The sequence below is a fragment of the Zalophus californianus genome, chromosome 12 (assembly GCF_009762305.2).
Source record: "Zalophus californianus isolate mZalCal1 chromosome 12, mZalCal1.pri.v2, whole genome shotgun sequence".
In the NCBI taxonomy this organism is placed as follows: domain Eukaryota; kingdom Metazoa; phylum Chordata; class Mammalia; order Carnivora; family Otariidae; genus Zalophus; species Zalophus californianus.
This window is the reverse complement of record NC_045606.1, coordinates 95,114,840-95,132,697: the sequence shown is the minus strand read 5'-3', so window position 1 is coordinate 95,132,697 and position 17,858 is coordinate 95,114,840. Positions and strand designations below refer to the sequence as shown.

At 40.8% G+C, this 17,858-nt stretch overlaps 2 protein-coding genes across 2 annotated transcripts; one reads left to right on the top strand and one right to left on the bottom strand.

Annotated features, from left to right (window-relative positions):
* Positions 1-2,771: 2,771 nt before the first annotated feature.
* LOC118356146 (chromosome alignment-maintaining phosphoprotein 1-like) lies at positions 2,772-5,282 on the top strand. Its single transcript, XM_035723320.1, is given in 2 exon segments — positions 2,772-3,478; positions 3,480-5,282. Coding segments are annotated over 2 exon segments (2,451 nt in total). The 5' UTR covers positions 2,772-2,830.
* A 9,246-nt stretch (positions 5,283-14,528) lies between these two features.
* Positions 14,529-15,470, bottom strand: LOC113911548 (olfactory receptor-like protein OLF3). The gene has a single exon (XM_027574270.2). It carries the CDS (start codon positions 15,468-15,470, stop codon positions 14,529-14,531), a length of 942 nt encoding a protein of 313 aa, XP_027430071.2.
* Positions 15,471-17,858: the final 2,388 nt, after the last annotated feature.

Below are 17,858 nucleotides of genomic sequence, written 5' to 3'. Positions count from 1 at the left end.
CAAAACAGTGGAGATTCTCCTGCAGCTCTTGAAGAAGCAAACTGCCAGGTTGTGAGGACAGAGACATGTAGCAAAGCCATGAAGGTGACCTCTAGGAGCTTATTATAAACTTTTACCAGCTAACAACAAGCAAGATAATGGGCACCTCAGTCAGACAGCTGCAAGAAAATGGATTCTTCCAACAGTGAGTGAACCTGGAAATGGATGCTGAATCTCAGATGAGGTCATAGCTCTGACTGACACCTTGACCTGAGCTGAGAGTGATCCGGAGCAGACAGCATGTTTAGGCTGTTCCTGGACTTCCAACCAACAAAAACAGAAATTTGTGTGGCATTCAGCTGCTAAATTTGTGGTAATTTGTTACACAGCAATAGAAAAACTATTTTCTAAGCGACCCTTTTGCTTTATGTTCTAGATCTTAGTAAATTTTCATTACACTTGAATTTCAGTTATTTCACCAATGCATCTATAGACTTTTTTTTATGTGCTCGCTTCAGCAGCACATATACTAACATTGGAACGATATAGACTTTTTTTTATATGGTGAGACTCTCATATACAACATCAGTTCCTCCTTTATTTAAATGAAGTTTTCAGTAATTACAGTTACTAAAAGGAAAACTAAGCAAGGTGTGACTTAAAATGCTAAAAATAAAGTGAAGAATTTAAGAAGTTCATGATATTTTAAGTAAAAGACCTAGAAAAAAAAAAACAGGCCTCTCTTTAGAGAAGAAGATCGGATGTTAATGCACAGATTAAAGGGGTGAGACAGAAGACTAAGCTAATCTTTTCATCAAATGAAGTGACCTTTATACAATAAAGGAAAGAAAATGATTTCCTCCCATGATGCACAAAAAAACAAACCAGCTATTTTAAATTAATTGTATTCATCCAGATTCTGAATTTTATCCCAGGATTCTAGAAGACTAATATACGTTATTTCCCTGCTCCTTCTTGTAATCTCTGAGGAGCCACAGAGAATAGGATCTGTACCAGGAAGTTAAGGACAAACAAATATAGAGTATTTTACTTAAAATTTTCAAAATTATCTGGAGATTGAATTTGAAAACACATATTAGCATGGCAAAATTCTAGGATTAACTATCAAGCACCGTTTGTGAGCATTTAGTAGCCTATTGTTAGCGCTCACCAGGAACGAGTTGAAGTTCAATAAGAACATACTAACTATGTATGCTTTCTATATCTATAGGTTGATAGGTTGATACAAAAAGTTTTTTGTTTTTTTAACAACACAGTGTATAGCTTAGTTTGGGTTCGGCCAGAGCGGATAGGCTGATAGTTCAGGACATGGGGTTCCTATTTGTTACGGCCTTAACTGTGTCCCACAAAAATTCGTATGTTAGAGTCCTAACCCCCAAAACCGCAGAATATGGCTGTATTAGGAGATAAGGGCTTTAAAAATGTAATTAAGGTAAAATGAGGTCATATATGCAGGCCCTAACGCAATATGACTGATATTCTTATAAGAAGAGGAGATTAGGACACAGACATGCATACGTGGGGGAAAGACCATCTGAAGACACAGCAAGAAGGCAGCCATCTGCAAGCCAAGGAGAGAGGCCTCCAAGGGAATGATGTTGTCAATGTCTTGACCTTGGACTTCCAGCCTCTAAAACTGTGGGAAAATAAATTTCTGTTATTTAAGCCACTCAAGCTGTGATATTTTGTTATGGCAGCCCTAGCAAACTAATACAGCACCTACTGCTCACTAGATGTATTCAAGGAAGCCTGGACAGACCAGTCTCTGAGTATCAAAGAATGTCGAAGGGACTTTTTCACTGCTATGGAATGTCCAGTGCCCAGACACAAATACCCAGACTTAGTCTTTGATTTTCCCTTGGTAAACAACTTCACTAGAGTTGACTTAGTCTGTACACTAATGTCACATTCAACCATTTTAGGCGATGGTTGACCACATGCCAGGCTTTTCATCCCTCCTTCCCTCTCTCCCTTTATTCCACCCTCAATAAATGTATAGAGCTCTAGCGTAAAAGAGAGGCCTAGATTCATTAGTCTTACAGCTGTATTTGAAGAACATACTCTTGAGGGGCTGAAGATAATCTGTTACTAAAAGATGAGTCTAGAGGAATTTTACAGAGGCATAGGCATTGGCTTTTATGTGTGAGGTCATTTTTTACATCACCTGACACCCATCCTTGCAGGGGTTCCAGAGAACCAAAGATTAGTGCAATATAAAGACCTTCAAGTTACACAAGATCTGGGCATAGGAAGTACAAGAATATACTCCACTTCCAGATTATAATCACATGGAGCTCAGAGCATCAGGAATTGTTATTATGTAAATTTAGCACACTTATATGCAAACTGGCAAGGACCAGAATATAACAGTTAAAAAGGTATTTCACAAAGTCTTATTATATGCTTCTAGATAAAAATGATTCAAATATGCTTGAATAATCTATTTTCAAGTACATTTAAAAGCATGTAAAAAATCTGCTCAATAAAGGCTTTCAGGCCCGCGGCCGCGCGCACGCTCGCGCGCCCGTAGCCCGCGCCTGCGCCGCGCCGCCATTCGGGAGGCTGCCGCGCCGCCGGGCCTCGCGGAGCAGCCGGGGACCGCGAGCGCGGCTCCCGCCGTCCTTCGCGTGTGTGGACGCCGCCTCGGCCCATCCTCGGTCAACTCTCATCTTTGTTCTTCATGTACTACAGGCTGTTTTCTGTAGTTAACTCAGAAGCCATGTAGACTTGCCTGCCCTTTGAAGACATACTTTTTAAGATTTCTAGGAAGATAAGCTGCACTGTTGAGAGTTTTTACAGAATATAATCGTGTGTGTTGTGACAGAGAGAAATGGAAGTGTTCCAGGAACTCCGTAAACCGTCATCACGTTTGGAGTGTGACCACTGCAGTTTCCGAGGCACGGATTATGAAAACGTGCAAATTCACATGGGCACCATCCATCCAGAATTTTGTGATGAAATGGATGCTGGTGGGTTAGGTAAAATGATATTTTACCAGAAAAGTGCAAAGCTATTCCACTGCCATAAGTGCTTCTTCACCAGCAAGATGTACTCTAATGTGTACTATCACATCACATCCAAACATGCAGGCCCAGAGAAGTGGAATGAGAAACCAAAAAATCAGCTAAGCAAAGAAACAGATCCTGGGAAAAGCCCTCCTCTTCCTGATCACCAGAAAATACCCTCTAATTCAGCAGAACTCCCAAAACCCATACCTGCCCTTTCTGTAGAAACACAGAAACTTGGCCCAATTTTGTCTCCAGAATCACCAAAACCTACACCTCTCACTTCCCTGGAGCCTCAGAAGCCTGGCCCTGTTGTTTCTCCTGAGCCACAGACACCTCCTCTTCCTTCTCCTGAGCCTCCAAAATCTGCCTCTATTTCTTCTCCTGAACTTCCAAAACCAGTCCCTATTGTTTCTGAGTCTCAGAAACCAGTCCCTCTTCCTTCTCCAGAACCACAGAAACTTGCCCCTATAATCTCCTGAGCCAGTAAAGGCCACTCTTATTAATCCTAAACCCCAGAAACACTCCCATTTCCCAGAAACACTGGGGCCACCTTCAGGCTCATCTCCAGAGTCACCAGTTTTGGCGGCTTCCCCTGAACCTTGGGGTCCATCCCCAACTGCATCTCCAAAGTCTCAGAAACCAGCCCGGACTATCTCCCCTGAGCCAAGGAAGCCATCCCCATCGGAGTCTCCTGAACCTTGGAAGCCATTCCCTGCTGTCTCCCCAGAGCCCAGAAGACCAGCCCCGGCTGTGTCACCAGGTTCTTGGAAGCCAGGGCCACCTGGGTCCCCAAGGTCTTGGAAATCCAGTCCTTCGGCGTCATCGGGACCTTGGAAGCCGGCTAAACCTGCTCCATCTGTGTCTCCTGGTCCTTGGAAGCCAATTCCTTCGATCTCACCTGGGCCATGGAAACCAACTTCCTCTGTGTCCCCCGCATCCTGGAAGTCATCGTCGGTCTCACCTCGTTCCTGGAAGTCTCCCCCTGCGTCTCCTGAGTCGTGGAAGTCTGGCCCACCAGAACTCCGAAAGACAACTCCCACCTTGTCACCTGAACATTGGAAGACAGTTCCCTCAGTGTCCCCTGAGCTTCGTAAAGCAGGCCCTCCCTTGTCTCCTGAGCTTCGCAAACCAGGCCCACCATTGTCCCCAGAGATCCGCAGTCCAGCGGGATCTCCAGAGCTCAGAAAACCTTCAGGGTCTCCAGAGCTTTGGAAGCTTTCTCCTGATCAGCGAAAAACTTCCCCTGCTTCTCTTGATTTTCCCGAGTCCCAGAAAAGTTCCCGTGGTGGTTCCCCTGATCTCTGGAAGTCTTCCTTTTTTATTGAACCTCGGAAACCTTCTGGACCATCTGAGTCCCCTAAGGCAGCCTCCGATATCTGGAAGCCTGTTCTCTCTCTTGATACCGAACCTAGAAAACCTGCCCTGTTTTCTGAGCCCACCAAAACAGCCCCTCCAGCTTCTCCTGAACCACGAAAATGTGCTCTTTTTCCAGAGCCCCAGAAACATGCCCTTTTCCCTGAACTTCCCAAATCTGCTATCTTTTCAGAATCTCAGAAGGCAGTTGAGCTTGGTGATGAACTACAGACAGATGCCATAGATGATCAAAAGTGTGATATTTTGGTTCAGGAAGAACTACTAGCTACACCTAAGAAACTCTTAGAAGACACTTTATTTCCTTCCTCAAAGAAGCTCAAGAAAGACAACCAAGAGAACTCAGATGCTGAGCTTAGTAGCAGTGAGTATATAAAAGCAGATTTAGATGTGATAGACAGCAAGCGCCAAGAATCAAGCAGTGATCAAGAGCAGGTTGATGTAGAATCTATTGATTTTAGTAAAGAGAACAAAGTGGACATGACTAGTCCAGAGCAGTCAAAAAATGTGTTACAATTTACTGAAGAGAAAGAGGCTTTTATCTCTGAGGAAGAGATTGCGAAGTATATGAAGCGTGGAAAAGGAAAGTATTATTGCAAAATTTGTTGCTGTCGAGCTATGAAAAAAGGTGCGGTTTTGCATCATTTGGTTAATAAGCATAATGTTCATAGCCCTTACAAATGTACAATTTGTGGAAAGGCTTTTCTTTTGGAATCTCTCCTTAAAAATCATGTAGCAGCCCATGGGCAGAGTTTACTTAAGTGTCCACGTTGTAATTTTGAATCAAATTTCCCAAGAGGCTTTAAGAAACATTTAACTCACTGTCAAAGCCAACATAATGAGGAAGCAAATAAGAAGCTAATGGAAGCTCTTGAACAGCCCCTGGAGGAGCAGCACATTTGATTTTTACACATGGTGTGGATATATGATCCACAAGGTTGTTTGTTGAAACTGTGTAAAGCATAGTTAAATAGTGTAGGTGGGTCAGTAGATGTTGTGTATGGTGTACTGTGTTGTCTCAGTAGTGTTACAAAGAATAAGCATTTGGTTCTTTTTTTCATGGTCTCCGAATTAGGCATGAAAAATTTGGGAAATTTTTTCTCTTTCCTTAAATGTATTTTTAGATCATAAAAGGTATTTTGAAGTTCCTATTTGGTCATATAAAGTTAGTTTATTTATAAATCTTGAGCAGCTCTACATGTTTATTAGCTTTTACGTCATGGAAAATTGGTCTCAGGGTTGCTGATTTTCTGCTAAATAGATGTTGAATAAGTTTTAAAAGGTTTGCAGCCTTCTCTAGGAAACTGGGAAAGATGAGTGTGACTTAGGTCTTGTCCTTAGTTGTTTCCTTCTGAGTCTTCCATTCTGCACCGCCTTCCCCACGCCACCCCACCCCACCCCCAGGTCTGTCTCTTCTCTTCCCTGTGAGCTCACACCAACAGATGATCCTTGACTGCCAAATGTGTCAGCACTGCACTTCCTGCTCCTGGGCCTCACTCGCCACCTAGGGGGTTCAGACCTGGTAATGAGTAGGAACTGAGAGTCTTCCAGATTCACAGTACAAAATTTTGTAAGTAGACATCTCTGTTTGAGAGTACGTCAATTGTATGTTTTCCACAGTTGTTACTGTAAATACCTTGTGCCTGTTCGTGGATTATTTTGTTCTAAAATATTTTGTCAAATGTGTATCAACCAAATTAAAAACAAAGGCTTTCATGTCAGTAAAAAAATAAATAAATAAATAAATAAACAATAAAGGCTTTCAATGTGGAAACAGGTTCACAATGATATAAAATTGACATGTAGTACTTGGTAATTCCTTTTATAATTTTTGTGTTTATTATGTCTATGAAACAGAAAGAGAAAGCAAACTAATGGAATTTGAGAACCAAGATTCAAAATATTCTTGGTGGGAGCAAGATGGTGGAGTAGGAGACCTGGATTTTGTCTGGTCCCAGGAATTTAGCTGGATAGGGATCAAACCATTCTGAACACCTACGAACTCAACAGGAGATCGAAGAGGAGAGTAGCAACAACTCTCTGAACAGAGAAGCGACCACTTACTGGAAGGTAGGACGTGCGGAGAAGTGAATCCAAAGCGATATTCAGGAGAATAGACGGTGGGGGTTGGGGCCTCCATCGGCCGCTTCTAGCAAGTCACAGAGCAGCGGAGCACAAAATTGGAACTTGCAGAAGTCGGCTCCGCTGAGGGATGTCACTCCAGTGGCTAAGTGGGGGGTGGAACCCTCGCGGGACAGTGTGGTCTCAGGACCCTCGGGGTCACAGAAAGACCGGGGGTGCCTGAGTGCGGCAGAGCTCCCAGGTATCGGAGCGGGGAAGCCGGCTGCAGAGACGGAGCCGAGGCGCGGGCTCTCAGCTCGGGGTTGCCATAAACCGTGATCCGCGGCCCAGTCGGGCCACTGCTCCCCCAGCAGGGACCCAACAAGCGCCAGAGCCAGGGAGACTCCCCTTCCTCCCCCGGGAGGAGCGGCGCGGGAGCGCACTGCAGGGATCTGCTGGGTTTGGAGACTCCACACGGGGTCGGGTGCCAGAGATAGAAACGCTCGATCACAGGCCGGGTGAGCACGGAGTGCGGCTGGAGACCGGGGACACGGGAGTGACTGACTGCTTTTCTCTGGGGGCGCACTGAGGAGCGGGGCCCCGAGTTCTCAGCTCCTCCGGGCGGAGATTGGGAGGCCGCCATTTTCACTCTCGTCCTCCAAAGCTGTATGGAAAGCTTGCAGGGAACAAAAGCTCCTGAGAGCAAACCTGAGCAGATTACTTAGCCCTGACTGGCAAAGGCGGGAAAATTCTGCCTCCGGCAAAGACATTTGGGAACCACGGCAACAGGCCCCTCCCCCAGAAGATCAGCAAGAACAGCCAGCCAAGACCAAGTTTACCGATCAATGAGAACGGGAGAACTCCAGCGCTAGGGGAATACTGCACATAGAATTCATGGCTTTTTTACCATGATTCTTTAGTCTTTCAAAGTTAATTTTTTTAACTGTCTTTTCTTTCATTTTTTTTTTAATTTTTCTTTTTCCCTTTTTCAAACAACATCTTATCAATCCCTTTTTTAAAAAATATTTTTTATTTTTCATTTTTAGAGTCATATTCTATCCCTTCATAGTAGTTACCCTTATTTTTGGTATATATATATATATAAGTTGTTCTCTCCTTAAAATTTTGAGATACAGTTTCTTCTAACAGATCAAAACATACCCTAAATCTCTACTGTATGGCTTTGTTCTAGTCTCCTGACTGATCACATTCTCTCCTTTTATTTTTTTAAATCCTCTTCTTTCTTTTTTCAAACAACTTCTTATCTTATCAATTCCTTTTATAAAATCTTTTATAATTTTCATCATTACAGTCATAGTCCAACCCTTCATCGTATTAACACTTATTTTTGTACAAGTTTTTCTTTCTTTAAAATTTTGGGAGGCACGTTCTTCTAATAGACCAAAGTACGCCCAAAATCTAATGTGTGGCACCAATCTATGCACCAGCCTGATCATATTTGATCATACTCTGCTTTATTTGTTTTGTTTTGTTTCTGTTTTTTATCTTTTTCTTTTACTTTTTTCTTTCTTTCCCTTTCTTTTCCCCCGGTTTCAGGTCTTTTCTGATTTGTTTAGTGTATATTTTCTGGGGACGTTGTTACCCTGTTAGCATTTTGTTCTCTCATTCATCTATTCTCCTCTGGACAAAATGACAAGATGGAAAAAATCACCTCAACAAAAAGAACAAGAGGCAGTACTGACTGCCAGGGACCTAATCAATACAGACATTAGTACAATGTCAGAAGTAGAGTTCAGAATGATCATTTTAAAGATACTAGCTGGTCTTGAAAAAAGCATGGAAAAACCCTTTCTGGAGATATGAAAGAACTAAAATCTAACCAAGTCGAAATCAAAAAGGCTATTAATGAGGTGCAATCAAAATTGGAGTCTCTAACTGCTAGGATAAATGAGGCAGAAGAAAGAATTAGTGATATAGAGGACCAAATGATGGAAAATAAAGAAGCTGAGAAAAAGAGAGATAAACAACTACTGGAACACGAGGGCAGAATTTGAGAGATAAGGGATACCATAAGACAAAACAACATTAGAATAATTGGGATCCCAGAAGAAGAAGAGAGAGGGGGGCAGAAGGTATATTGGAGCAAATTATAGCAGAGAACTTCCCTAATTTGGGGAAGGAAAGAGGCATCAAATTCCAGGAGGCACAGAGAACCCCCCTCAAAATCAATAAAAATAGGTCAACACCCCAACATCTAATAGGAAAACTTACAAGTCTCAGAGACAAAGAGAGAATCCTAAAAGCAGCTCGGGAGAAGACATAGGTAACCTACAATGGTAGAAACATTAGACTGGCAACAGACCTATCCACAGAGACCTGGCAGGCCAGAAAGGACTGGCATGATATCTTCAGAGCACTAAATGAGAAAAATATGCAGCCAAGAATACTATATCCAGCTAGGCGGTCATTGAAAATTAAAGAAGAGATAAAAAGCTTCCAGGACAAACAAAAACTAAAGGAATTTGCAAACACAAAACCAGCCCTCCAAGAAATATTGAAAAGGGTCCTCTAAGCAAAGAGAGAGCCTAAAATGACATAGACCAGAAAGGAACACAGACAATATACAGTAACAGTCACCTTACAGGCAATACAATGGCACTAAATTCATATCTTTCAGTAGTTACCCTGAATGTAAATGGGCTAAATGCCCCAATCAAAAGATACAGGCTATCAGATTGGATTAAAAAACAAGACCCATCGATATGCTGTCTGCAAGAGACTCATTTTAGACCCAAAGACAACCCCAGATTGAAAGTGAGGGCATGGAAAACCCTTTATCATGCTAATGGACACCAAAAGAAAGCTGGGGTGGCAATCCTTATATCAGACAAATTAGATTTTAAACCAAGACTGTAATAAGAGATGAGGAAAGACACTATATCCTGCTTAAAGGGTCTATCCAACAAGAAAATCTAACAATTGTAAATATCTATGTCCCTAACATGGGAGCAGCCAATTATATAAGGCATTTAATAACAAAAGTGAAGAAACACAACAACAATACAATGATAGTGGGAGACTTTAACACCCCCCTCACTGAAATGGACAGATCATCTAAGCAAAAGATCAACAAGGAAATAAAGACTTTAAATGACACACTGGACCAAATGGACTTCACAGATACATTCAGAACATTCCATCCCAAAGCAACAGAATACACATTTTTCTCTAGTGCCCATGGAACATTCTCCAGAATTGATCACATCCTAGGTACCAAATCAGGTCTCAACCGGTACCAAAAGACTGGGATCATTCCCTGCATATTTTCAGACCACAGTACTTTGAAACTAGAACTCAATCACAAGAGGAAAGTCGGAAAGAACTCAAATACATGGAAGCTAAAGAGCATCCTACTAAAGAATGAAGAGGTCAACCAGGAAATTAAAGAAGAATTAAAAAAATTCATGGAAACCAATGAAAATGAAAACACAACTGTCCAAAATCTTAGGGATGCAGCAAAGGCAGTCCTAAGAGTAAAGTATATAGCAATACAAGCCTTTCTCAAGAAACAAGAAAGGTCTCAAACATACAACCTAACCCTATACCTAAAGGAGCTGGAGAAAGAACAGCAAATAAAGCCTAAACCCAGCAGGAGAAGAGAAATAATAAAGATCAGAGCAGAAATCAATGAAATAGAGACCAAAGAACAGTAGAACAGATCAATGAAACTAGGAGCTGGTTCTTTGAAAGAATTAACAAGATTGATAAACCCCTGGCCAGACTGATCCAAAAGAAAAGAGAAATGACCCAAATCAACAAAATCATGAATGAAAGAGGAGAGATCACAACCAACACCAAAGAAATACAAATAATTATAAGAACATATTATGAGCAACTGTATGCCAGCAAATTAGATAATCTGGAAGAAATGTATGCATTCCTAGAAATGTACCAACTACCAAAACTGAACCAGGAAGAAATAGAAAACCTGAACAGACCTATAACCACTAAGGAAAGTGAAGCAGTCATCAAAAATCTCCCAACCAACAAAAGCCCAGGGCCAGATGGCTTCCCAGGGGAATTCTACCAAACATTTCAGGAAGAATTGATACCTATTCTCCTGAAACTGTTCCAAAAAATAGAAATGGGAGGAAAACTTCCAAACTCGTTTTATGAGGCCACCATTACCTTGATCCCAAAACCAGACAAAGACCCCATCAAAAAGGAGAATCACAGACCAATATCCTTGATGAACATGGATGCGAAAATTCTCACCAAAATACTAGCCAAAGGATCCAACCGTACATTAAAACTATTATCCACCATGACCAACTGGGATTTATCCCTGGGCTGCAAGGTTGGTTCAACATCCACAAATCAATCAACATGATACAATACATTAACAAAAGAAAGAACAAGAACCATATGATCCTCTCAATAGATGCAGAAAAAGTGTTTGACAAAGTACAGCTTCCTTTCTGGATCAAAACTCTCCATAGTGTAGGGATAGAGGGTACATACCTCAATATCATAAAAGCCATCTATGAAAAACCCACAGCGAATATCATTCTCAATGGGGAAAAGCTGAGAGCTTTCCCCCTAAGGTCACGAACACAGCAGGGATGTCCACGATCACCACTGCTATTCAACATAGTATTAGAAGTCCTAGCCACAGCAATCAGACAACAAAAAGAAATCAAGGGCATCCAAATCGGCAAAGAAGTCAAACTCTCACTCTTTGTAGATATGATACTTTATGTGAAAAACCCAAAAGACTCCACCCCAAAACTGCTAGAACTCATACAGGAATTCGGGAAAGTGGCAGGATATAAAATCAATGCACAGAAATCAGTGGCATTCCTATACACCAACAACACGACAGAAGAAAGAGAAATTAAGGAGTCAGTCCCATTTACAATTGCACCCAAAACCATAAGATACCTAGGAATAAATCTAACCAAAGAGGCAAAGAATCTGTACTCCGAAAAACCATAAAATACTCATGAAAGAAATTGAGAAAGACACAAAGAAATGGAAAAACGTTCCATGTTCATGGATTGGAAGAACAAATATTGTGAAGATGTCAATGCTACCTAGAGCAATCTACACATTCAATGCAATCCCCATCAAAATACCAACCACTTTTTTCAAAGAAATGGAACAAATAATCCTAAAATTTGTATGGAACCAGAACAGATCCCGAATAGGCAGAGGAACGTTGAAAAAGAAAAGCAAAGCTGGAGGCGTCACAATTCCGGACTTCAAGCTCTATTACAAAGCTGTCATCATCCAGATAGTATGGTACTGGCACAAAAACAGACACATAGATCTATGGAACAGAATCGAGAGCCCAGAAATGGACCCTCAACTCTATGGTCAACTAATGTTCAGCAAAGCAGGAAAGAATGTCCAATGGAAAAAAGACAGTCTCTTCAACAAATGCTGTTGGGAAAATTGGGCAGCCACATGCAGAAGAATGAAATTGGACCATTTCCTTACACCACACACACAAATAGACTCCAAATGGTTGAAAGACCTCAATGTGAGACAGGAGTCCATCAAAATCCTAAAGGAGAACACAGGCAGCAACCTCTTTGACCTCAGCCACAGCAACTTCTTCCTAGAAACATCGCCAAAGGCAAGGGAAGCAAGGGCAAAAATGAACTATTGGGACTTCATCAAGATAAAAGGCTTTTGCACAGCCAAAGAAACAGTCAACAAAACCAAAAGACAACCAAGAGAATGGGAGAAGATATTTGCAAATGACATATCAGATAAAGGGCTGGTATCCAAAATCTATAAAGAACTTCTTAAACTCAACACCCAAAGAACAAATGATCCAATCAAGAAATGGGCAGAAGACATGAAAAGACATTTTTGCAAATCAAAATGGCCAAAAGACATGTGAAAAAGTGCTCAACATTGCTCGGCATCAGGGAAATCCAAATCAAAACCTCAATGAGATATCACCTCACAGCAATCAGAATGGCTAAAATTAATAAATCAGGAAACGACAGATGTTGGTGGGGATGTGGAGCAAGGGGAACCCTCCTACACTGTTGGTGAGAATGCAAGCTGGTGCAGCCACTCTGGAAAACAGTAGGGAGGTTCTTCAAAAAGTTGAAAATAGAGCTACTATACGATCCAGCAATTGCACTACTAGGTATTTACCCCAAAGATACAAATGTAGGGATCCGAAGGGGTACGTGCACCCTGATGTTTATAGCAGCAATGTCCACAATAGTCAAAATATGCAAAGAGCCAAGATGTCCATCGAGAGACGAATGGATAAAGAAGAAGTGGTATATATATATACAATGGAATATTATGCAGCCATCAAAAGGAATGAAATCTTGCCATTTGCAACAATGTGGATGGAACTAGACAGTGTTATGCTGAGCGAAATAAGTCAATCAGAGAAAGACATGTATCATACGACCTCACTGATGTGAGGAATTCTTAATCTCAGGAAACTAACTGAGGGTTGCTGGAGCGGTGGGGGGTAGGAGGAATGGGGTGGCTGGGTGATAGACGTTGGGGAGGGTATGTGCTATGGTGAGCACTGTGAATTGCGCAGGACTGTTGAATCACAGATCTGTACCTCTGAAACAAATAATACAGTATATGTCAAAAAAAAAAAAAAGAAGAAGATAGCAGGAGGGGAAAAATGAAAGGGGGGGAAATCGGAGGGGGAGATGAACCATGAAAGACGATGGACTCTGAAAAACAAACTGAGGGTTCTAGAGGGGTGGGGCGTGGGAGGATGGGTTAGCCTGGTGATGGGTATTAAAGAGGGCACGTTCTGCATGGAGCACTAGGTGTTATACACAAATAATGAATCATGGAACACTACATCAAAAACTAATGATGTAATATATGGTGATTAACATAATAAAAAAATCATATAAAAAAACAAAAACAAAATACTTTTGGTGGGTTGGTGTAATGCATGAAAATCAATAAGAAAAATTAGCAGAGCTAAATACAAGTGTCTTCATTTAAGCTTTAACAAAATAAGAATGCCGTGGGTATGGAGATTTTGTGAACAGTTTATAGGTCTTGGGAAATTAGTTAAATAAAAAACTACAGTTATGAATAATTTTGAAAATAATGGTAATGTTTGTACAACATTGAGAAAGTAATTAATGTCACCAAATTGTACCCTTAAAATGGCTAAATTGGCAAATTTTAATGTTTTATATATATATTGCTACAACAAAAAAGAGACTATAGTGAAGCCACAGATATTTTGCATATTACAAACAAATTTGATCCTTGAAAAGCATAAGAGGGGCACCTGGGTGGCTCAGATGGTTAAGCATCTGCCTTTGGCTCAGGTCATGATCTCCGGGTCCTGGGATGGAGCCCCACGTCAGGCTCCCTGCTCAGCGTGGAATCTGGTTCTCCCTCTCCCTCTGCCTCTCCCCCTGTTCATGCTCTTCTCTCTCTGTATCTCTCTGTCTCAAATGAATAAATAAAAATCTTAAAAAAAAAAAAAAGAAAATGAGAACCAACATACTGGGGTGAACAAATATAGAATCATATATTATTTATTTCAGAATATGATATCACACTCTAGACTAAAGCACAAATGGTGTTGGAAGTTCTACAACTACCATCATTTGAGAAAGAGTTAAAGAAACCATTTGTGTTTATCCCGGAGGAAATAAGGTTGTTCTACAAATAAGTGGAGCATTGTCATATAGAAAGAGGAAAATACATTCTCCATTCTGCTCCACCAGGTAAAAGCAGACCTAATTGGTGGAATTCATCTCTCCATTCATTCCATACCAGGTCTGCTGGACAAAGCTGCAGATCATTTCTTTATACACTGATATGCTAATAAAATTTTAAAAATAGGCAGATGAAGTCTAAATACCACTGGATATCTAAGAGAAGATGATCTAAGAAGAGGCCCTCTCATGGATCACTGACATGTGACTTATCTTGCACTGGCCTACATGAGGAAATTCATTAATCAGGTGGAGGGATGCTTTATCCATATGCAAGGCCATGTTTGTCTTCCTTAGTGTAAGTAAGGGAGTCCTGTATACCCTCAGCCAATCTCCCTTTTTGTTTTGATGATAGCTAACAAGAAGTTACTATCATCATCATTAGTAACAGTCTTTACTCTTTATCTCTGAATTTCTCTAGAACCTTTTGAAAAGCAGCGATAACTTCCTTATTCCTTAAGCTGTAGATCAAGGGATTCAACATAGGTGCCACCAAAGCATAGAATAGAGCAACAATTTTCTCCATTTCCACTGAGGAGCCTGACCGTGGACCCAGGTAGGTGAAGATGGTAGCCCCAAAGCACATGCAAACCACAGTGAGGTGGGAAGCACAAGTCCCAAAGGCTTTGCTACGTCCCTGGGCAGAACGAATTTGCAGAATGGCAGTAACTATATGACCATAGGAAAACAGAACCAGGAAACAGGGAAGCATGATCACCAGAAATCCTGAGATGGCCACCATGACCTTGTTGAAGGAGATGTCCACACAGGCTAACCGTAGCACTGCTAGGGTCTCACAGGCAAAGTGATTAATAACATTGTGACACAGGGGAAGCCGGAAGGTAATGATTGTTTCCATCAATGAATTCATGAAACCAGCCGCCAAGCAGCCAGCAGTCAGGCCCAGGCACAGTCCTCCATGCATGATGACCGTGTAGTGCAGCGGATGGCATACTGCCACATAGCGGTCATAAGCCATGGCTCCCAGCAGGAAGAACTCAGACCCACCCAATGCCAGGGAGATGTAGAGCTGGAACACACAGCTATAGAATGGGATGGACTTCTGGCCTGAGAGCTGGAGGGCCAGCATTTGTGGGGCAAAACTGTTTGCATAACAAAGGTCCACAAAGGATAAAACACTAAGGAAGAAGTACATGGGGTTATGAAATCTGCTGTCCAGTCTGATCAGAAGAAGAATGAGGATATTTCCCACAAGAGTCACCAAGTACATGGTCAGGACCAGGACAAAGAGGAAGATTTGAGTTTCCGGGTCACTGGACAACCCCAGCAGAATGAACTCACTCACCCATGTCTGGGTTTTATTTTCCTGGCCCATGAGTTTCTGAGGACCAAACTCTAAAGATGTTGAAAAGAGAAATCACGAAAACTCGGGATTAGAAGGGTGACTTTTAGACCATATAGAGAGAGCCTACACATCTGAACCAAAGTTCTTCTAGAACATCTTAGCCAAATCATCATCCAAACCCTGCTTGAACATATCCATAGAGGAGGAGCACAATGGGACCCAGCTGTGCAGCTGGAAATCAAGGAGTAAAGAAGTTACATTCTTATAATTCAGTTTATTACATCATAATTTCTTTTCTGAAACATCTGCTCTTAAATGGAGGAAGGAAATTAATGAAGTATTTAGACTTAAATCCTACTCAATTTAGTAGTTATTATAGAGAATTCATGTCTTTTGGGTGAAAAAGTTTTTGGTTCACATGAAAGATATTTTTCTGAATCCTGAATGATGTCCAGTCCTATTTAACTTCCTTTTGCTTATTGGATTTCCCCTCTAGATATCTCAGACACAACCCTACTTACCACTCCTCAGTGGAATGCATCCATGAAACCCTGGATATTTTAAATAATATTCTTTTTTTTTTATTAATAAATGATTTTGAATGTATTTGCTGTAACTTGTCATTTTGAGACGGTCAAGTAGAAGGTCTCCTCTCTACCCATGTCAGTCACACCAGTGGCTGCACGGGGTGTGATCAACCCAAGATAGCCAACTTCAAGAATTGGGTGTTGCATGAAGAGAAAGTATACATAGCTGCTAAAATTCATCTCCTGTGCCCCTCAAGGGGAGTTTCATAAAGTGTTTAATGATGTGAGGTTATTACTTTACAATGATGCTTTCTCAAGGAAGGAACAGTTCATTCATTTCTCAATACAACATTGATCAGTCCTCACCAGTGAAGATAGGATAGAAGATCAGGTGTTAATTATAGAACATGATGACATAAGCAGTAATTCTTTGACCCAAAAACAAAATTTCTTTTGTTTTTTTCTTTCTTTTGCTCACCTACAGAAAGAAAGAAGTGATCCATAACTGAAGTATACAGATAGGAGTCTGAAGTCTTAGAGACGATTTTAGTGATGGTACATGAAAGATCTATGTAAAAGAGTATTACTTTTACACTGTATGTTAACTACCTGAAATTTAAATAAAAACTAAAAAAAAAAAAAAAAAGATTATTACTCCAACGGCGCCTAAGCTATACTCATGCTATAATTATTGACGGACAGCAGACTATAACTGCCTTTATCAAAAACTTCCACTTTCAGCCTAAAAACTTAGAATAGTTGTTAGAGGTCATACTTCTTCTAACATAAGGGGTTGTGGGACTTAAGATTAAAATTCATTGTCATGAAAAGAGCAATATTCAGACCATTAGTCATTAAATATTCAGGATTTAGTATTGTTTTGAATAATATCCAAAATGCCAAGGAATTTATTAAAAACTGAGCTTTCGGAAACTGGGTGTTACACAAAAAATAGTGCAAACGATCAAACAATATCAGAAACCCATTCAAGACCTTGCACTGGAAGCTTCCAGTCATTCACACCAGAATTAACTGGAACAAGATACTTAGCTACAAGATTGGCAAAGAGATTCACAACTCTTAAAGTGTAAGGAAAGTTCCTCACTGTGTAATAAGATACAGAATTCAAAATCTTCATGACACATAGGTAGTTCAAGAGTTACATTTTTCCAGAATGTTGAAAATTAATAGGTTGTTTAGCCTCATGGCTAGAAACCAATAGCATAGTCTTAATTCTTTTGTGTTCCCTTGCTTGTAATTTCTGTTGCACTATACCTATATGTACATCAGCTTCTTTTCATTTTGTCATCTTTTACATTGAATAAAAAATATTGTCATTATACTGGTTAGAAAATTTCCTAGTCATGAAAACCCTGATAAAAATACGGACTGATATGTTTATAGTGCTTTCCTATCCTTATGTAAATGTATTTTTAGCGCTCCAATGCTTTTTAGAGATTCACCAATAGCTAAGGAGATCACACTAGAAAACACAGGTCTCTCTCTGACATCCACAAATCTGCAGTTTTTGAAGAGAATTATCTCTTTCTACCCATGTATACATACATATACATATATATGTCAAGAATTGCTGAAAAGGTAGATGTTGAAAAAAGTATTTCATGCTTACTGCTTTGTGTTAGGATTTCATGAAACAAACCAAACAACTGTATAAATCACACTTAATAAAACCTGAAATATACCAGGGCACCCAGGTGGCTCAGTTGTTAAGCGTCTGCCTTCAGCTCAGGTCATGATCTCAGGGTCCTGGGATGGAGCCCCACATCGGGCTCTCTGCTCCGCGGGAAGCCTGCTTCTCCCTCTCCCACTCCCCCTGCTGTGTTCCCGCTCTCACTGTGTCTATCTCTGTCAAATAAATAAAAATAAAATC